General features: G+C 58.7%; 1 protein-coding gene across 1 annotated transcript; it reads right to left on the reverse strand.

Annotated features, from left to right (window-relative positions):
• Positions 1-11,508: 11,508 nt before the first annotated feature.
• Positions 11,509-21,339, reverse strand: LOC121103940 (SLAM family member 5-like). Its single transcript, XM_040635849.1, has 4 exons — positions 20,820-21,339; positions 19,816-19,957; positions 13,435-13,827; positions 11,509-11,859 (listed from the first exon to the last, which is right to left on the reverse strand). Exons 2-4 carry the CDS (start codon positions 19,886-19,888, stop codon positions 11,525-11,527), a joined length of 801 nt encoding a protein of 266 aa, XP_040491783.1. The 5' UTR covers positions 19,889-19,957; positions 20,820-21,339; the 3' UTR covers positions 11,509-11,524.
• Positions 21,340-21,645: the final 306 nt, after the last annotated feature.

Below are 21,645 nucleotides of genomic sequence, written 5' to 3' on the forward strand. Positions count from 1 at the left end.
GGCTCAGTTCACAGGACCCCCTGCACCCCAGGCCACGGAGCTGGGAAGGAGGCGTGACACCAGCGCCCGGCGGCCAGGGCCACCTCCAGCTCGTCCCTGTCTGCGGGGAGCCTGATGGGTCCTCGGGCAGGACACGGTTTTCACTCAGCCTGGCCCCCCAACACCAGCCCACCGCCTCATCAGCCAGGAAAGGAGGCTCTCTGGAAGCAGCAGGAAAGCTCGCTGTCCGTGGCATGTCCGTCTGCAATGTGGCCATGTCCAGAGGACTCCCAAGAGCAGCTGTGACTGTACTTCTTTCCCACCTTGAATCTGAAATCTCCCCTTCAATAAGCAGAGCGGGGGCTCCTTGCTCTCACCAGCCCTCCCCCCGGACCGGCCTGCAGGGCTCAGGTTGGGTGGCTCCCCGTCTCCCTCCCAGCAGCCTGGCCGGGCTGAGGGCACACAGCGGGTCTGTCTCCAGGAGCCCAGTGTGCTGGCGGCCGGGCTCTGGGGAGAGAGACGGAGCTGCCCCTCCTGCTGCCACCACGAAGCTGAGCGGTGCTGGGCAGGTCTATGGCGGCCTCATCTGCACGCCGGATGGGCCGGCTCGGCAGGTGTGCTGGGAGGACAGAATAAATGTGGTGCCAAAGCCACCCTCCACAGTCAGCACCTGCAGACACAGCGCTGCTCCCTCTGCACCCTCGGGGAGAGGGGCTGAGCCAGAGCTGAACAACGTGGCCGAGGGGGGCTGCGCTCAGCACTGCCCCAGGGCTGCAGGGGTCCTGGGTTTGATGGGAGGGAGACTTTGGGAGAAGAGGAGGGAGCCCGTGTCTGTGAGAACCCAGACCACAGGGTCCGCGAAGCCATGTGTTGTCTGGTTGGAGACTGGGCGTGGGCATCAGGGCACGGGTGTCATGATGAGCTGTGTGACCCTGGACGAGTCACTAATCCTAAGGAACCCAGCGCCCTCATCTGTAACCTGGTGATCAAGATCTCTGAGCCTTCAGATCAACCTTCCGTGAGTGCTGGTTGCCCTCCTCCTGTCTCTTGACCCCCCTTCCCATCCCCATTCCCACACCCTGATACTTACCCTTCTCTGGCCTGGAGTAACCCGTGGGTCCTCCGTGGCTCCTCTTTCTCTCCCCGAGTACAGGGATGACACCCAAGTCCCCACAGGGTCCTGCAGCCCCAGGGGAGACTCTCAATCCTGACTTGTGCTCAGGACTCCTTGTCCGCATGCTGGAAATTACTACAATATTCACTAACGTGCAGCAGGTGGTGACGCTCGTGCTGACACAGTGATGTCAGGAATGGCACACAAACTAATATGCTGGGTTATTCGTCTGTAATAAGGCTGCCCTGTCTGGGGACGGGTGTCAACCCAGGAGCCCAAGCACACCCCCTTGCCATTCACAGGGTCTCCTCCCACAAAGGGGGCTTGCTGGGTAGACCCGGAGCGCTCAGGGTGGGGTGGCTTCTCTTACACTAGGGCTCTTTCAGAGACTTCCATCCCACCTGTACTCAGCTCCCTGGTGGGCAGAGAGCTCATGACCCTGAGCCCGAAGACCTGCGCTGGGCAGCGTGGCTTCCATGTGGACAGCGGGCTTCGGGCTGGAAACCCTCCTGGAGGTGCAGGGACTCAGTCCGCGGCCGGGGATGTGTGCTCTCGGACCAGACACCGTGAGGCTGACTTTCCTCTTCCCCCCCTTCCCTGCATGTCCCTGGACACAGGGCTGGACGTCCCCGTGTCCAAGCTCTCAGCACAGTGGGGATGTGGGGCTGCTGCAGGAGTCGCTGGGGGAGTCCCTGGGCCTGTGCGGGGCCGGTGAGGTCACCCCGCCCCAGGAGACCCCTGTAAGCTCCAGAATGCCCTTGTAGGCACCATCACTCTGCCCGGTTCCCAGGCTCGGATCCTGGGGGCCACGTCCGACCTCCCCTCCTCCCATACCCACATCTCACCCATCAGCAAGGCCTGTCGATTCCAAAGTATTTCACAATCCCCCCGTCACACCCCCTCCTCCGTGTCTCCATTCTTCCCATCGAGAACCTGGAGCTCCTCTGGATACACTGTCCAGGCCCGTGAGGTAGGAGGGGGCAGGGCCGCATTCGAAGCCCAGCTCTTTGGCTCCAGATCGCAGGCTTCTGAGTGGAGGCCGAGCCACCAGCAGCCCCTCCCCCGGGTCCTCTCCCAGGCTGCACCCTCCCCGCCCAGCCCTGCCCCGTGTCCTCCACACACGGCCACCTGGGCCTCTCCACCAGCCTCACGCCCTGCCCCTGCCCCGCTCAGGATGCTTTGCGGACCCCCATCCCTCCTAGATGAACCCGGTGCTCCCGGGGGCTCAGGCCGCCTCCCCAACCCCTCTCCCTGCTGCTCCCCTCATTGCCCTGCAGCCCCGAGCCCGGGGCAGCTCCTCCAGCACTGTGAGCAGGCTCCCAGCTCGGGGCCTTGGTTCACGTCACCTCTGCCTGCAACGTCCTTCCACGGACCTGCACGGTTCCCACTCACCCCTACTCAGCCTCTGCCACCTCCCCAGAGTGACCCATCTAGAACAGCAGCTCCCCTGCCTGACTCTGCTTCTTGTGTTTGTCCCACTGGCCACTGATCTTATATCTACTTGGTCACTGGCTTATTTCCAGGGTCCTCCCCAAAATACAAGCCTGGGGATTGATTTTGTTCACTGTGTACCCCCAGCACCGAGCACAACAGTAAGCAATCCATAAACAGGCTATGTTGGTGGGATCGCCTAGTGGTTAAAACTCGGATTCTAGAGGCAGACCTGCTATCGGGCCTCAAATCCCAGCTCTGGGCCTGTCTTTTTTTTTTTTTTTTTAATTCATTTATTTGACAGAGAGAGTGAGAGAGCACAAGCAGGGGGAGCTATAGAGGGAGAGGGAGAAGCAGGCTCCCCACTGAGCAGGAAGCCCAATGGCGATGGCGGGCTTGATCCCAGGACCCTGAGATCATGACCTGAGCTAAAGGCAGATGCTTAACCATGTGAGCCACCCCGGCGCCCCTAGGCCTTACTGTCTTTGCACAGGACTGATGGCTCCTGCTCGTCAGGATCCCTTGGGCTTGGGTGTCCTCGCTGTGGACATTTCTGAGGTCAGGACACACGTTTGCACTGACGTTGCCTAGCGGTCCATAAAGGACTGATGTATCGACGTCACCCATACAGTGTAGCTCTGAGGACACCCAGTAGCCACTGTGAACAGTGAGAAAGTAGGATGGGCTCCCCTGGAGCAGAGGGGCCGTGGGACACACAGGTGGAAGGGAGACTTTGAATCTGGAAACATCTGCTCCAATTTTCAATCCTACATGTACAACATGAGCTCCGTCATCAGGAGGTCCCTGCCAGAGAGAACACGGAACAATTTATTTCCTCTGTGTGGTTAATTTTTAAAAATTTAAGCTAAGAAAACTTCTGACTGCTTTTTCTTGAAGTAGACTCTAGCCCAATGGGGGCTCGAACTCACCACCCCCAGATCTAGAATCGCATGTTCTACCGTCTGAGTGAGCCAGGTGCCCCAGACTACCTTTGAAATTAGGTATTACTGGATGAGTACATAATGCTAGGCTCCAATTCATGTGGTTTTTGATTTAATCCTGTGAACAGCTTGCTGAGGTCAGTCCCATCAGCTTCCTCACAGGGCTCAGCACAAATCAGGGGCACAGAGAGGCTGGGTGACTTGCCCAGGTCACACAGCCTGGAGGGGGAATCAGGCAGGAGCTGCAGCTGTGAGCGCTCCAGGTGGGGACCAGGCGGGAAGTGCCTCAGGGTTCCCTGCACCCCACTCATCCTCTCAGAGTGTCTCCACCTGCCTGAAACGGTGACCATCCACTCCGGAGAAAAGAACGCCGCCCAGAGAGGTGAGGAGGCAGGGAGGGACAGGGTGACACACACCTCACTGGGGAGCTGGTGTGCTCTGACTTTTCTCTGTCCTTCGAGGCAGGCTCCACTTCCAGGGATCAAAACATTCTCTCAGGGGCCAGGTGTGTCCCCCAAATGACCTGTCACCCCAGGAAACCCTGTCCCATCTCACCTCCCTGGGCAATCTGCCTTCACGTCTCAGGCTCCGTCTCAAGGGTTGGGGTGGGGGCCCCTCTCTCCTCCTGAGGCTGTTCCACCCCAGACACCTGGATCACGAGCTCAGATCTCAGACACAGGACCCTCAAGGGTTCCCCCATTCCTTACGGTATCTCAACCCAGGCCCAGTCCCAAAGAACGCTGACCCAACCCAGTTACAATCTGGACCACCAGATCCCCCGCCCTAACCCGAGTCTGCACCCCACCTACATCAGGACCTCATCCGGGATTGCTCACCTGGGCTCCTACCTTCCAGGCTGGCCTCCTAATCCCTGACTCCTGGCTGCACCATTAGGTCTGTACCTCTGCCCCTGTTGACCTGCCAGCCACTCCCAGGTTCTCTGGCGCTGACCACCCCGACCTGCCCCTGTGGTGGGTCTGGGGGCAAAGGGAGAGGTTCCGTAGCCCCGCCCCCCTGGGCAGCACCTGTGCCCCCCAAGCATCCTCCGTCCAGGCCCTGAGAGCAGACACCAGCGCCACCTGGTGGCCGAGGACCAAACTGCCGCTAGAGACTTCCTGCAAGAAGCCTTCCCACCTCAGCTCATCTGCACACACAGGTCATGAGCACCAACTGTGTGCAGCAGGGGAAGCAGAGACAGGAAGCTAAGTCGTTGTCCTAGGGAAGCCCACAGGCTGGACGGAGACAGAAGCACAGATGCTTCAGGGAAGGGGGAGGAGCCTCCACACAGAGGCTCCTGGGCATTTTCTTTCATCCGGGGAACAAGAGCAGCACAGGGGACAGGGAAACAGCAGGAAGGGGAACAGAAAGAGACTGAACACCATCCACAGGGGACATGACCACACAGGCGATGTGTGTACCTGTGGGTCTGCCAGCCGCCCCACTCCTGTCTGTCTGTCTGTCTGACTGATACTTAAGCAATTTAGGAAGGGATATCTCACAGACTACAGAAGAGACTCTTTACTCTGAGAAGGAGATGGAGTTCCAGTTACAGGAAGACGGAGAAAAACCACTGGAGAGACGTTGGTGCCACAATCCTTACAGGATCCGTGTTCCTGGCGTTCACGCTCCAAGTGCCCTCCTGGAACTCACAGGACACACGGAAAAGGACCAAATCCGATCCCATGAAAGGCTGGGAAGGGCTCTGCATTCTGGTGGTTTCTGCCAACAGTCCTGTGTCCTGCCTCTAGGAAACGTGCAAATATACGTCCAAGACCTTTCCCCTCGCAGACTTACAGAGAACTGCACTTAAATATGAGGATGTGATATCATGTCCTTCGATTGTTTTAAATATTATACCTTTATTTATTGATGTATTTATTTCAAGTGTGCTCCCCACCGAACGTGAGGCTTGAACTCACAACCGAGGAATCCAGACCTGAGATCAAGAATCAGATGTTCTGGGGCGCCTGGGTGGCTCAGTCGTTAAGCGTCTGCCTTTGGCTCAGGGCGTGATCCCGGCGTTATGGGATCGAGCCCCACATCAGGCTCCTCTGCAATGAGCCTGCTTCTTTCTCTCCCACTCCCCCCTGCTTGTGTTCCCTCTCTAGCTGGCTGTTTCTCTCTCTGTCAAATAAATAAATAAAATCTTAAAAAAAAAAAAAAGAATCAGATGTTCTATCAACTGAGCCCCCAGAAGCCCTAAAAATTATTCTTTGAAATAATCGACAGTAGTAGCTCCCTTATTTCCGTCAACTTTGACTCTTGATAAAAACGAGTTCATCACGAGCCGGCCCTGCCCAAGTCTGCTGGACTCACGTCGTGTTCCCAGGAAAGCGTCTTATGTGTCAGAGTTGAAGGACAGAAAGGACATCCCTGGGAGAGCCACCTGGCCCCAGCCACGCCCCTGTCCTTCCCCAGCACGGGGGACACCGTGCAGCCTGGTTGCAGGGGCAGGTAAGGTGACGTCCCCATGGCCGAGGCAGGGACACCTGCCCCCTTTCTCTGGGGCATGTCTGGCCCCCGTGGTTGTGGGCAGCCCAGAGCACACACCCAGGTCTGCTGGGGGCACAGGTGGCTGCCGGGGCTGTCCTCATGCTGCCATGCTCACAGTTCTCTGAGATTGGGGACAGACGCTGTGTGGGCACAACAGGGGCAGAGCTCTGGGGACAGAGGAACAGCCTGGATGCAGCTGCTTCTCCAAGAAAAACCCCAGCTGGGCTCCCTGTGGGCTAACCCTCCCTCCCCCACAGGCTCCGGGACCCGAGTCTGGAGCTCCATCATTTGTGGGTAGAAGAGGAAAGAGATTCAGATGGGGGAGGACACTCAGGGGGCAGCGTGTGAAATGGTTCACGGTCTCTGACAGGTCACACGACCGCCAGGAGTTTCTCCTCCTTAAGCAGCTGCCAGGGAGACAGGAGAGAGGCTGTCCCACCCCTGTCACTGCACTCGGAACTCCAACACAACACACACAAGTGTGATCATTTGACAGCAAATACGGTGACCAGAGTTTCCAATTTGCATGTGTGTGTTTCCCAGTGAGGACGAGCCTCGCTCGAGTCGTGCACCTGATCTGACTCTTCTCGGCATGAACTGAGCTCACGCCCTCTGCTCGTGTAGCGACGATGGTGGCCCTACTTCTCTCACTGATGTGCGGGGGTACCTGAGCTTTTGTAAAGGTTCCCTCAGTATCTGCTTCTGTGTGGAGCGAGAGGGGGAGGGAGCACAGGAGAGTGTGCGATCTCTCTGCTGCCACGACCAGAATCTTAGAGCCAACTCGGGGCAGAAGCAGAATGAGTGACCAGTGGGTCTGACTGCGAGCCCAGGCCCTCTCTGCACCATGAGGAGCTGTGGGGACAAGGGTGGGTCCAGGTCACCAAGTGGGAGCCTGGTTCACACGAGGCCACCTGCTGGGCCCCCACCCCACAAGAGACTAAAAACAGCTCTAACCACGCGGAAAGGTCACAGGCAGATAAGAAGGGAAAGTCCCCTTTGCCCTGCCCCACTCCCCCCTGCAGACGGTGTCACAGCCCAGCTGTCCCGAATACGGGGGCCACGGGAGGCTGTCCTGGCCCCTCACCCACTCACACGCCCTCCTCAGCTGGGAGCCAGGACACAGGCAGGCTGGGGGGTGGGGAGGGGGTGCACACATGGGGCTGAGATTGCAGATACAGCTCCGGGAACAAAGCCGGACTCTGGAAAGTGAGACCCTGAGCCACTGAAGATCTCAGCCTCGGCCCCCGGAGCAGGGCAAATACCTGCCTTTCCTTAGAGAGGTTTGAGGTGGTTTCCCCATCCCGGGGAGTTTGAGGGCGTCCCAGACAGACCCTAGTCCCCCTTCTCTCCTCAACCCTTCAAGACTCTGGAGAAACCAGGATGTTGATACCAGCAAGTCCCCTGCTGCCCACCTGCCTCCCTCACACCTGCCTCCTGCGCGCCCGGCCACAGCCACCCCGGAGCTGCCCTCTGACCTGCCCCTCCACCCAGGAGTGGGTGACCTGGAGCCTCAGGATCTGGGAGGGGAACCAGCTGCTGCTCAGGGAGTCCATCACTGTGGGACCCACATCCTGGTCACACCTGCTCTTTCCTGTTTCCTACCAGGCAGTGTGACGTGGTCAACCTGTGTTCCCCGCAGGGCACCTCCTTCCTTTGAATCCTTGGACACCCCACTGGATTCACTCCGCCTGCTGAGACATACAGATTTGAAAAATAAGAGTTTTTCTATTATGAGAATCATCCAAGTTCATTATGTAAAATGTGGAAAACAGACAGTTATACACGTCAGATAACCAGAAACTGAAGTAACTTTGAAGGGATATGCTGATGTTCCCTCAAATGATTGGACCCCTAGGAGCTAAACCATGATGTCAGGACCCTTGATTTTCATGGATTTACAATCCACTTTCTGGTGTTTTTCTGTGCGGGGACATCTAGTGCACCTGCTACTTCCTTCTCACTTGGTCACATCGCCGTGGTGGAATCGCCACGGGAGATCAGCGTGAGCACAGACGGACGGAGACACGATCCTAGCAGCTATGATCACAGCACAGCTGAGCTCCCGCGGCTGGATGCACACGGAGCGGGTCGGATCACAGGAGACCCTGGCAGCTTGTCTTGCAGAACCAGCGGGCAGCTCTGAGCAGGTCGTCTGCAGGGACAGTGATGTTCAACTTCAGGAGATCTCACAGGGGGCTTGGGTGGGCTCTCCTGCAGCCCAGATGAGGGACAAATGGTTTCTGAGCAAACGTGTCTCATCTTCCAGCAACAGTTACTGAACAGCCACCAGGAAGCAGCTCTGTCTGCGACACAGGGGATGGGACGGAGAACAAGGCGAAGCTTCTGGCCTCGGGCTGCCTGCAGGCTAGTGAGGGAGACGTGACCCTGAAACGCAGGACGCCCCAGAGCACGGGCAGCACTTGTGAGCAGTGCAGGGAGCAGCTGAGAAAGGGAAGTGAGAAGAGGAGAGGGAGTTCCTCACACAAGCTCTATCTGCTCACTTTTGCAAAGAAATCAGGAAAGCAGGACCGACAGGCTTGGAGAGGCTCCCCTGGAGGAGAGTCGAGCAGGACCCAGGGTCTGGTCTATCCCACTAACGCCCACGACTGTGGAAGTTTGGAAGGGAGTGAGATGGCAGAGGGAGTGGAGGTGCCAGAGACACGAGGGTCCCTCTCCACTCCACCTGGATGGGGACGCAGTAGAAGGAATGAGATCCACTGAGAGAGTTAGGGACATCTCAGGTCCCCTCCACCCAGATTTTGTCTTCTGCGTCATGGAGCCATTCAGATTCCCTTCACAGAGAGTCCCCGAGGACCCAGTGAGTTAGCAGCGAGCAGAACGGTCAGAACAGTGCGAGTCACAGAGCGGCACTCAGCCAGCGCTCACGGTTACGAACTCACAGGGTCCGTGAATAGCTCTCAGCACGGGACTGACCGCTGGGTGGTGTTCAGACGGTCCAGGCGGGATACTGGGAATTCACCAGGGCTCGTCCCCGGGGCTGCGGGTCTGAAAGGCAGTTGGATGTCGTAGAGACCAGAGGCAGAGCGGGGGCCGTCTGGGGTTGACACGTAGCTGAGGCTGAGCGGTCCTGGAACAGGTTTGTTTACTCAGTTTCCCCCCTTGATCTACCCCTGTGTGTGTCTCACGGTGACCTTTTGTGGAACGATTTAGCACAGAAATAACTGACGGTGGGTCCATCCAGTCCCTGCTCAGAGCCTCAGAGGTGGAGGAGGCAGGACCCGAGCTGCAGGCATCATGCTCACGAGACAGGTGTCCCCGGAGGGCGGAATTCTCCTGCTTCTTCCCATTAAATCGTAACTGTGGCCTGGCCTGGCCTGCGGACCTCACTGTAGACAGTGGTGAGAGGCTTCTCCTCTTCTAGATCAGGGGCACCCCTACCCTGGAATGCAGACAGAGGGCTCCTGGAGCAGCTGAGGGACAGAGCTGCCCAGAGGGACCCACACAGACCCAGTGCTGCTGACATGACCTCCCCCAGCACCCAGCACTGCATGGGGCCCGAGGAGAACTTTCTTAGTGAATATCGCGTTGTCTGGAAAGGGTTACCGAGGCATCCAGGCCAGATCGTGCAGATGACTGGGATTGAAGACACACACCCAGGCACAGAGGGACTTGGGAGAACCCAGGTGCCCCCTCCCCCAGCCTTACCCTGTCCCTCCTGTCTCCAGACTCCCGCTGGCTCAGCTCTGCATAGTGGATGTCACCATCCGGGTCCTTGTGGTCCTCCTGCGATCCTGCACCTGAGTCATGCACAGACGGAGCTGGAGTCTGAGCCTGGAAACCTGGACCCTCCCCCTCCATGACCCCACGGCCATGGCCACACCAGCCAGCCTCCTGCGGGACATTCCCTGAGTCGCAAAATGCAGGAGAGAGCTAGCTCCAGGAAGAGTGGGGGATGGAGGGGTCTGGGCTCAGGAAGGAGAAGTGCAACCTGCCTCTCCCAGAGTCCACGTTCTTCTTCTCCCCACGTCTCTTCTGAAGGTACAGCCCAGCTCCCAGGATCAGCAGCACGATCGCAACAGCCACCAGGATGCCTGGCAGGGGGTCAGCAGTGGTCTGTTCTGTTAGAAATGTTTCCATGACACAGAAAGTGTGAGGAAGGTTAAGGCAAGAGAGCAGTGAAGACGCCCGTGGCTGTGCACACAGAGACGTCTGAAGGGACCTGGTCAGAAGCTGAAGAGGGAGGACCACGGCAGGTGCTTTCCCTCAGCCAGTACGCGAGCTCCTGGTTGGGGCCAGGGTGCTGAGAGGAACGGGACATGGTGCCTGCCCTTGAGGAGACCCTCAGTGGGGGGAGGGCTGAGAACATGCCAGAGGCAGCCAGCCAGAGCCATCCCAGGGCACAAGAGCTTTACAGCTTGCATCCAGGTCTTGAGGGAGGGCCTCCTGGAGGAGGTGATGGAGAAACCTGGTCTTCAGGGAGGAGTAGGAGATTCTCCGATATTCAGGGTTGGGGGACATTCCAGGAAGGAGAGCCATGAACAGGAATGTCTGTGTCAACTCTCCAGCCCTGGGAGCTGCCAGCACCCACTGGGGCAGAAGGGAGAGGGACCAGGCAGAGGGATCCGGGAAGGAGGATGAGAGGGAGGAAGGAGCCTCTCTCCAGAGGGCCCAGTGGGTCACTGAGCCATGAGCTTCCTCTGGGATCAGAGATGCTGAGGCCCCAGGTTCCCCTGCAGCTGGTGGAGGAGGGGGTGGAAGGACGAGGGGGCAGGCGGGGACCCAGGTCATCGTTCATCCAGGGACACACTGACTGGAGCAGACTTCCCGAGGCCGAGGGTGGGACAGGCATGCAAAGGAGAAGCAGACACGGCCCCTACCCTCCAGTGTTCAGGCTACAGAGGAGACTAATTCTGGCCCAGAGCATCACTCTCCGTGTGGGGCCCTGACTGCTCCTTAGAGGAGATGAGGTGTGAGGGCAGGACAGCAGCAGCTCCTGCAGGGCCCTGAGCCATTGAGGCTGAGGAGCCCCTGTGCAAACTCTCTTAATGCTGGAACTGCACCCAGCAGCCGTTCTGTGGGACTGCAGGGGTCACGGGCCCCGAAGCAGCGCAGTGAAGTGGTCCCTGGACGGGAATAAGTGGGGGAGTGGAGGACCCCTGACTTGGAAGGGCTGAGGGTAGAGGGAGGGGCCTGAGCAGAGGCTGGAAGGTGAGAGCAGGACACACTCGGGAACGCAAGCAAGCAGGTGGGTGTGAAGCGTATTCCTGAGGCCAGAATTGGGCAGAGGAGCCCTGAGCCCTGCGTCCTACAGGAGTTCCTGGCTAAGACCCCTCAGAGGGCACAGAACGCTGACACCTTCCAAATCACTTTTCCTGAAAACTACCCTAGACACTCACGGGATGATGGATGAAGGTGGGAGAGGTACCTGCTGGTGTTGACTGGACCAGCAGGGTTGAGGGGAGGAGAGCAGCAGGGGAGGGACAAGAAAGGGCAGAAGCACGTAAGATGTGCCTGCCGGCGTCATGGACGGGGTGACCCGGTGGCAGGTGATAACTAAAATATGGTGGGACAGGAGCCGGGAACCCTCACCTATGGCCGCATGAGCTCAGGGAGAGCCCCTTCCCTCTGGCAGCATGCACTCACCGTGGCCACAGACGTCCCCAAGGACCCTGGTGGCAGTTTTCTGGTCCACCTGGTTGCGGACGACACAGGTGAGGCTGGCACTGGGCTGGCTCAGGGGCAGGGTCACAGCCAGGGTCCAGGGGTTGGGGACTGGTCCCGGGGCTGGTCTCTGCTCCAGCTCCTTGGGGAGGCCCTCGCTCTCCCAGGACACGGTCAGGTTCTCCCTGGTTCCTGTGGTGTCACACTCCACGGTGACGTTGCACCAGCCTGGTGTGAGGGACGGAACCGTGGCCCGGATCTGGGGAAGGGGCACGGGCTCTGTGGTGGGAGAGACAAGAGGACAGAGGCTCACGTGAGTGGAGAACATCACAGCTCCTGCTTTCTCCTGCGGATTCTCCCTGACGCTCTGGCTTCCTCCCCCGAAGGATGATGCCTGCAGTTTACAGATAACTCAGAACAGACCCAAATATACAGCAGGTGCCAAAAAGGCTGGGAGACGCTGAGTTCAGCTCTATGTGATTTCACTAGACGGAGCAATTCTTAAAAATCTCCCCTGAAAAAATAAATGCTAGCGCCCCATCTCAAACCCAATTAATTGTAAGAAATGGGCGTCCACTAGAAGCACGAGAATTTGGGACTGGATTTGTCCTTGTCCAGGCCCCAGTCCTGCTTCTCCTGCTCGGATGGTGCCTGGGACTGCGCAGCCCATGGAGCAGATGGTCATTGGGCAGCTCTGGGAGCCCGGATGTGGACCGTGGGCTCCCATCGGGAGAGATTCTGCTGCAGGACACATTGGTGCCCCTACGATTGGCCACCACCAGTGTGGCTGGAACGTGCACTGAACTTGGGGTCTACACAGGAACACAAGGGACAGACCGACAGTCAGTCTGGGGAATCTCTCAGACCTGAGCGGCACAGGCCACTCTCTCTGGAGCAGGACGTCTCCCTGCGCAGGGGGGAGTGTGGGGAGAGAGAGCTGCTCACTGAGCTTCTGAGGAAGGGCTGACCTGTGAATGTCTCCTACGTCTGTGGAGGGTTAGAGCCGGACCCGTGAGTCTGAGTGAGCTGCCTCGGGCCGGTGCTGAGAAGGACGAGGGGACGGGGCAGGGAGAACCACAAGTGGGCTTCCACATCCTGCTAGGTGACGAGTGTCCCCAACCATGGTCAGGTGCTGACCCTCAGAACCTGCCAGTGTCTTAGGTTCCATGACAAAGGGAAGCTGAGGCTGCTAACCAGCGGACGCTAAACCAGAGAAGGTCTGGATTTCCAGATGGGCCCCAAGTGATCACAGGTCCTTGCAAGTGGAGGGAGGGAGGAGAGGAGGAGGGAGGGACGCAGGGCCAGAGGGACTCATCCCTCCAGTGCCGGCTGTGAAGAGGGAGGAAGGGCCACGAGCCAGGGGATGCGGGCGCCACTAGAAGGAGAGACAGGAACAGAAATGGATTCTCCCCAGAACCTCCAGAGAGGAGCAGCCCTGCCAACACCTGGACCTCATGGCTGAGCCTCTGGGGTCTAAGTCCTACCCCGCAGCCCAGGAGGACACTCAGGTGGTGGTGAGGTCAGCCCCTGAAGGTCAGTCACCTGTTACAGCAGCACTAGAGAGTTGACAGTCACACTGAGCACCCTGAGTCCTATGGGGACAGTGAGTGTTATGGCCAAGTCCCCATTTCCCCCCGTTCCGTGTTCCCCTCCTGAGGCACAGAAGTGATTCATCCCCGGTGTGAACCTCAGCTCTGCCTGCGTTTGTGCTGAACACACGGCATCTACTTCCAGGGGAGAAGATCGAGTCTGAAGGCTGCGGTCTGGAAGGGATCCTGCCATCGGGGTGCCTGGACACTCCAGAGACAGAGGATGGAGGTCAGCTATGGGGCTGGGGGAGGGGCTGCCACATACCATAGACCGTCAGGGGGAAATCCTGGTCAGTTTGTGTTTCGTTACTGTAGCAGACTCGAGCCCGGTACAGCCCACTGTCCTCAAGGGTCAGGTTGTCCATCTTCAGCGTTGTTATGTTGAGTACATGGACCCTCTTCTCAAACTTGTCCTGGAAGTTGAACCATTCTGGATCATCTGACCCAGGAACGACCTGCAGTATGGCTGTCCAGTTGGACCCTAATGCAATGCCCCAAAACATCTTCTCCAGCTTGACTCCTGGGGGTAAGTCTTCATTTCTGATCACATGAAACAACACAGAATCTCCCTGCATCCTCTTCAGAGAATCAGGGATTCCAGAATCCTCCACTCTGGAACCACGGACTCCAGAGCTCTGGGTCAGAGCGCCGCAGACGCCTAGGGCAGAGGACACAGGAAATGCGAGAGGTTTTCGTTAGGAATAAAGGAGGAACCCCTAGAACCATCTTCTTCATGAGATCCGTCCCGTGTGCTCCCGAGACTCTTGGAAGGCGGGAGAGAGCCGTGAATGGGAGGTGGGGCTGGGATCCCTCCTGGTCCCAGGGATGTGTCCCCTTGAACAGGTCCTGCGACCTTGCTCACCTTCGGTGCCCTGACCCCCGGCAGCGCGAGCAGGAACGTCAGGAGAGGTCGGAGCAAAGCACAAGCATGTTTTCGGTCCATACCAAGTGCATTAGTGCAGGAGGCAGCCTCTCACGGGGCTGCAGAGACCCTCCTGCCTGCAGGCCGGGCAAGCTCTGCCCCTGGAGTAGGGGCCGCCCCCGGGACTGGCCTCTGAGGAGCAGAGTGCTGCTCACGTGATGGACGGCCCTCAGGGACAGCAGGTCCTACACAAGGGTGACACCGTCTTGCTGTCACCCTGTGTCCTGCTCGCTGTGACGACACCGTCGGCTGTGTTATGGGTGGCCCTGTGGAGAGGCCCCCATGGGGAGGGATGGACGGCAGCCTCTGGCCAACAGCCAGGGAGGGATGAGGCCCCAACTGGGCCCACACAAGCTGTACAGGGCTGGGCTGGACAACACTGTTACCAGGTCCCTCCTAGCACGTCAGGACACAAATGCCATGGGTCCCCCTGGCAACGCGCTCCATGCCTCTCATCAGAAATTAAATTGGCCAAAACCTTGATTTTGGTGTCTCAGCCTCCAAAACCGTGAGACAGTAAGATTCTGTTGTTTAAGGTGCCAGGTACACTGTCTTGTTTCGGCCCTAGGAAACTGAGGCAGGAGCCCAGGTAGTGCAGCCCCCACCCCTTGTGGACCCGGTGAGGGGTCCTGGGGACCCAGGCCTGGGCTCTTGGCCAGCATGTCCACAAGGTGTGAGCTCTGGGGTGACACAGACCCTGGTTCAAGGTCCAGATCCGCTCTTTACCGGCTGAGCGGCCTTGGGTGACTTCCTAAACTGCCTAAGCCTGGAGCTCCCATGTGGGAACCCCGGGGACAAGGGGTGAGCGTGTCTACGGGGCTCCTGCCGGGATTCAGTGTGACGACACATGAGAAAGCGCCCACAGGAAGTGTCTCCTTGTCGTTGTCCCTACTGTGTCAGGGCTGGCGGTGGGTTTTACAGGTAGCGGGACCCACCTGCTGCTCCCTCATCTGAGACCACACGTTCGCATGAACGGGATCCCCATTCCCCACGTGTCAGTGGCTCTGTCAGATTCTGAGCGTCTAATGATAGCAGGACAACCCACCGAATCCGGCAGGTGGCAGAGCGTTGTCCCCGTTCCGAGGATGAGAAGCTCTCATTTCAGCCACACTCAGCAGCTTTTAAACTCTCGAATTTTAAGCAGATCGTGCTTTCCAGTAACGGCGGGATGCTGGAGGTGGAAACGCAGCCTCTCCCCAACCTCTGAGCCCCGCTGCCCAGTTGCCCTTCCCACAGGCAGGTGCTGTTCCAGGTTCCTGTGTGTCCCTCCAGAGGGGGTCTCTGCACTGACAAGGGCATATGTGTGTCTCCTCGTGCACGACCCCACACCGCCCGCTGCTCTGCTCCGTCCTCGTCTCTGTGCTGCTCGGGCAGGGCTGCACCTGAGACTGCTCGCGGGGCAGAGCCTCATGGACAGCTGCCCACGGCCCCACGTGGCCCTGGTCCCTCCACGTGTGACGGGCAGTCACGTTGCTCTTGTTGCTGCAAACACGGTCCCGCTGAGCAGCCTGGGGTTGGACGCTCTGAATACACGGATGGACGTCAGTCACACGCGGGGCACATATGTCACACTCGTGCACGGAAGTCACAAGGTGCACATGCATCACACTTGGGGGCACACATGTTATAGGCGGGGATACATAGTCACACGTGGGGCACACACATCACACTCGGGTGTATATCGGTCACATGTGAGTGTGTGTGCATCACACACGGGGGCGTAGATGTCGCACACCGGAGTATATACAACACAGACAGGTGCATATGTACCAGGAGTGCGTGTACATGCGTCACACACGGTTCTGTGGACAGCACACGTGGGTGTGGAGACACTGGGACAACCCACTGGGTGGGTCTAACAGACCAAAGGCAGGTCCCTTTCAGCTTCGACGGACCTCGCTCACCGCCGTCCTGATAGTGACCCCAGCTGCTCTCCTCCCAATAATGCTGAGTTCCCACCAGCAACAGTGACCGAACTCTCTGATCTTTGCCAAATTGATAAGGAAAATTATATCACGTCATCTTCTAAAGAGCATTTCTCCTGTACATGAACCCGGTCATCATGTCCTAGGAATGTTGATCTCCTTTTCTGGCCGCTGTGAGCTGTCTGCTCATGTCCTCTCCCCATGATTCTGGTTTTCTTTTTAACATTCAGGAGCTAGACCTATTTTAAGAAAATTAGCCTGTTTTCTATCGCAGTTTATATAAATAGTTTCCATTTTGCGTTTCACCATTGTCTTGGACTGATGGCCCTGCTACTGTCCTTATGAAGCTAAACGTACGGATCGTTTAAGGCTTACTGGTTTATCTCTGGCATGAAAAGATCACCCCCCCCCAACATCAAAGTGTGCTCCCAATTCTCTCTCGTTTCCTTCTAGAACCTTCTTGACTTCAGCGTCCTGTGTGAGTCTGACGCACAGGGAACGTGCTTGGGTCTCAGACCGGGAGGTCTAGAGCAGCAGGGCGGTCGGCACTCTGGACGGGAGGGTCCGGGAGGCATGAGACCAGGTCCTCCGTTCCCTTGAGCCCGTGGATGGGAGCAGTGACCTCCCTGCCTCCAGCCTTCCTTTGGGACGGGGACACAGTAGCCGTGCAGCCCTCCCAGAATGCGTGCTAGGATGTCAGGAGAGGAAGGCGTTCCCATCCGTGTGAGCTGCCCTCACGACCACGATGGTGATTCTTGACCGAGCACTCCTGGGACCAGCTGGCCTTCCCAGGTGCCAGGATGGAGTCCACATCTCTCCCCAGCTGCCCCTGTCGGGGGCTCCCCCTGGGATCAGGGATGGGCCCCCGGGACACAGACACCCATGGCGAGATCCCATAAGTGGCCATGGGAGTAAAGTCCAGCCGGGGCCTTCCTGAGCGAGAGGACACTCCTGGCCGTGTCCACAGAGCTGGCTTCCGTGGTCCCTGTCACATCCCCCGTCACCAGGTGGCTGAGCCCCCCGAGCTGCTGGGCAGAGTGGTGTCTATCGTGCCCGGGACTCGGTGTGGACATGTCTGCTCCCCTCGGCGGGTCGTCTCGGGATTGTGAAGTGTTCTGTGTCATCCAAAGCTATCCTACGGATTCTGGGGTTGATTCCAGCAGAAGTTCGAGGGCTGCCCCCTCCCAAAAGTCAGCGCCATGAAGATGTGTGTCCTCTCTATGCGGCCGCAGACACGCTAGACCCGTGCACACACAGGACATTTGCATAAGTCGATCGGGGTTCCTGGTGGCCCGTGAAGGGTGGACATCGACTCTTCCTGTGACTGGGCTTCCTCATGAATTAATGCACAGAACCACAGTGTCCTGTCACATCCCCACCGCATCCCCACCGCAGTCCTCACAGCCAGGGCTCGTCTCGTGTGGAAATACACAGAGTCTGGTGCCCACAGGATGCTAACCCCGAGTCAGAGAAGCGGCCCTTGTTCCAACAGGGGGGACTGTGCCTGAGGCTCTGGAGGGACAGCAGATCCATCCCCAGGGCAGCCCCTGCCCGCGGGCTGCTCCCCAGGAATTCTGAGCCCACGCCGTCCCCCTCAGTGCCCCCGCGTGGGTCAGAGGCGTCCGCCCCAGGGGAACAGGGCGACAGGAGCGGGCGTTTTTGCGGAACTCCAGCAGCAGCTGCGTGGCCCCGGCCAGGCTGCTCGCCAGCGGCTTCTCGGCAGCTCCCCGCTGCAGCTCGTGGTCCTGAGCGGGCCGTGCAGACCGGGGTCCACACACCGGGGCAGGAGCCGGGGTCCTGCAGCAGGGGCTCTGCAGTCCCAGCTCAGCAGCAGAGACGGAGATTGCAGAGGGCCAGGGCATTGCAGGGGAGCCTTGGAGAGAGCATCTCCTCCCTCCTTGGGGGCCATGGACATGACAACGAGAGGCCTGGGCTCTGGGTTCTGAAGGGCCCCAAACAGGCTCCCCACTGTCAGTCCTTGTCAGGACGCAGGACGAGGACAGGACAGGAGGGAGACACAGAGTAGAGACCTCGGAGTAGACACAAGTCTGTCCCTTCTAGGTGGAGACCCCCAATCCCAGGATGTCACAGCTGGAGGGCTTCGAGGGGGCCTTTCACAGAGGAGGGGTCACTCAGGGGGGAAATTGTCCTAGGTCACACAGTGCAGAGTCAGACCTGGAGCCAGCTTCCTTCTCCCCCAGCCCAGTGCCTCCCCTGCAGGGACCTGCCCTACAGCTTTCCCCCTGCCGTGCCCTGCCCTGCACAGAGCTCCTCCCTCCCAGCCCTGCTGTCTGGTCAGATGGGAAGCAGTTCTGGGGTCTCACCCCCCAGCTATTGTCCTGGGAGAGGGGACTCAAGTACTCGGTGGGCTTTGGCAAGGCTGGGACGTGGGGCGAGCTGAGGGTCAACCAGCACCTGCTGGGAAGGGGGGAACCCGGGAGAGAGGAGGCTCAGCCCTCAGGCTGCAGGGGAGGAGCTGCCCAGAAGCTGGATGGTGAGCCTCAGCCTGAGCAAACGGGAAGCCCACTCAAGATGGGGGGAGGCAGGAGAGCGCTCAGGTCTGCAGAAGGTGCTGAACCCAGAGAGGGACACAAGGGCAGGGGCAGGTGGCTGTGAGTAAGAGAGTCAGAGCTTATTTAAGTGGGATGAAAGTTAACTTTCACCCTTCAACATACCGTTTTGTCCATTTCTCTCTCTTTTCTTCCCTCCCTTCTGTACCTCCCTCCTTTCCTTTTTCTTTCCTTTGTTTCCTTCTTTCTTTTCATTGTTCTCACTCTTACAACCCAGACATTATGGAAGAAATTCAATGTAATTTCTCATATTTCTTCAGTTCAATAAAATTGAAAAAAGAAAGCCGACATGTTGCTGACAGGAAGTTGTATCATTAAAAGGGTCTAGCAAAGCTCTTTTCTAATGATTTATCTCTCTGTTAACAAATGTCCTGTGATTCCAGATTTTCCCAGAAACCCTGCAGCCATGGAGGGCCTGGGGTCTCAAGCAAACATTACAGACAATAAAAGCTTTCTAAGCTGTTTGCAGAATTCACAGTACTGGAGATCTTACTGTTTTCTTCTTTGTTCTTATTTAACTTGTTACACATAAGCAGATGGTCTCAGATGAATTAAGAACGGGAAAATGGGGTTCTTGTTAAAACAGTCATTCAGTTCCCTTTTGGGGCCCCCTCTGCTTCCCTCCTGCCCCCTCCCTGGGTCACCCCCACCCGCAGCTCAGGTCAGTGGTCTCCTGTTCTGGGCGCAGACCCTTGAATTCTGGGGGGCTCCTTTCCTTCCTTTGCACACAGATTGTCATCGGACTCCGGGACCTCATCCTGCCCAAGGAGCCGGACTAGAGCAGCTTCCTCCAGCTCAGACAGGGGCTCTGGGCCGGCCCCTCCTGCACACAGCAGCTGCAGAGGCTGCCAGGTCCGCTGGGCATCGCAGGCGGGCTGCCCATCCCCACCCCTGGGTCCCCCAGCCCCTCCCTTGTTTCCTCCATCCTTCTCCCCAGGACACTCTGGGCTCTCCTAGCCTCCCCTCTGGTAGGGGTTCCGTTCATGCAGCCAGGCAGCCAGGGCCCGGGGTTCCCAGCCTGGCCTCAGCCACCAGCTCCCTTTGTTCCCTCCGTACACCCCGGGCTCTGAACCAAATGCACGGTGTGTGCTCGGTCATCACAGAGCTGGTTCTCTGGTTCTTCAGCAAAGACCTGAACGGCTCAGAGGCTCCTGCCTCCCGCCCACCCAGGGGCTCCTGCCTCCCGCCCACCCAGCGGCCCTCCCTCCCAGGGAGCCCAGAACACTCACTGAGGAGAAGGCTGGTGAATCCCAGGAGCCAGGAGGCCCCGCCCAGGTGGGGGTCTTCTGAGCAGGTGTCCATCGCCGGCGGCCTCTCTGCTGGCTCGGCCTGGGCCTATGAGGTTGTAGAGGAAACACCAGAACTCAGAGTCTAGAAAAGAGGAAAAGCTCCACTCAGAAGAGCCCTTAGGGTCTTCTGCGACCCAAGGGCGGGGCTGACTGTTAGTTCCTGGACTCACTGTCCGGTCTAGAGCAAGCCATTCCCATCTCTCCTGTTATCTCTGCTCCTGCAATGAGGCCTCAGGAGATAACTGCAGAATAAATGTAGGAACAGCCCCCCTCTAGGAGGCCCAGAGCTGGAGAGACCCCGTCCCTGTGCTCACAACCAGCTGGGTGGTCTCCCCTCCCCAGCCTGCACCCCTAGGACCCCTGACCTGTGTCCCTGGGTCCCACTCAGCCCAGGCCACCCTGCTCGCCAGCGACAGCCGAAGGACAGCCACAGAGTCACGTCCTAGAGCCAAGGATGCAGGGCCTCTCCTGCTTTGGGCCTGTCCTCTGTCTTTACACCATTTCACGAGTCACGTTTCCTTTCTGATTTTCTAGGAACTTCCCTGTCAGTGTCTAACTGAGAAGCTAGGAGCACGAGAACAAAGCACTCCTGGGAAGTAGTCCCCCCACACCCCAATGCACATGAGGCCATGTCCCTACTGCTGTTGCCCCAACGCTCTGTCGTTGGCCTAGGCCGGCCCTGCCCCCACACACAGCACCGAGCCCACCCCCACTGGTCCAGCACCACAGCCCCCCTTCCCTGTGAGGCTCTGCCAGCCCTGGGCCTGCGCTCACACACAGGCAGGGGTGGAGAGGGTCACGCGCCTTTGGCCCCGGCTCAGCGGCCTCAGACTCATGGCCACCTACAGAGGCTCACGCCCGGCCTCTTCTTCCAGGATGGGTTCCCACAACCTCTGAGAACCCTGTCCTCCCGGGGACCCGAGGGGAGAAGCTCCATCACTCACCACTGCCGGTGCCCCGTTCCCTGCTCCCTTTGCTCCCCTTCAGCTGCTCAGAGCCTCAGATGCCAAGGCTGGATCCCAGGACTGGCCCAGGGGCCCCGCACTCAAGGTGGTCAGCCTGGTGGCCGTTAAATCCACTTTCTGGGTGTGAGACCCGAGTCCTGAGGGTTTGGACCACCCGCAGAGGTCACACAGCAGAGCCAGAGTCAGGGTCTGGACTCCTAACAAGGAGCTCTGAGAAATCCCGCCTCACCGCCGCTGTCCCATCCCACTGTGTGGCCTCCAGCAAGTCACCGCGTCCCGTCTGGGCTCCCCCGACCTGCTCTGTGCCCCTCAGACCAGAGAGCACTCAGCATTGCCTTGTTCCCCTGCTCCCAGCCAGTGATGGGAGATCCCTTCCACGGGCCGTCCCGGAGCCTGTGGGTACAAAGTCCTCGGATGGAGTCCTGATCTGGGCAGCTCCTCCCCTGGCCCCTTCAGGGTGATGGGGACCACGTCAGCTGTGCCCCTGTCCCTGTCCCTACAGCCCTGGGAGAGTCCTCTCAGGGTGAGGACTGTTTGCTTGTGAAAACCACAGCTTGGGGTGGGGCGCAGGGCCCAGGAGGGAGCCCCCAGCAGCTGCCGGCCGGGTACCCCGGAGGGTCACTCAGCACACATTCCATGTTGGGGCAGCCCCTGGGACTTGTTACACCTGCTGATACTACTCTCTGTCCCCTCCCGCCATCCTGTGCAGCAAGAGAGCTAAGGTCACCAGGCCTCCGTGTGTCTAGGTCTCTGGGTCATGAGCTCTGTCCCTGTGCGGGGCAGCGGGGGCTCAGCATTACCGTGC

This window comes from Ursus maritimus, unplaced genomic scaffold, assembly GCF_017311325.1.
Source record: "Ursus maritimus isolate PB19 unplaced genomic scaffold, ASM1731132v1 scaffold_2, whole genome shotgun sequence".
NCBI classification, from domain to species: Eukaryota; Metazoa; Chordata; class Mammalia; order Carnivora; family Ursidae; genus Ursus; species Ursus maritimus.

Excerpts from the sequence above, each read along its gene's own strand:
- LOC121103940 (XM_040635849.1), bottom strand. The coding sequence starts at position 19,888 with ATGGACACCTGCTCAGAAGACCCCCACCTGGGCGGGGCCTCCTGGCTC. Across the intron at positions 13,828-19,815 it reads ATTCACCAGCCTTCTCCTCA|GCGTCTGCGGCGCTCTGACC; the intron begins GTGAGTGTTCTG and ends CCTCTGCCCTAG. Across the intron at positions 11,860-13,434 it reads TTTCCCCCTGACGGTCTATG|AGCCCGTGCCCCTTCCCCAG; the intron begins GTATGTGGCAGC and ends CTCCCACCACAG.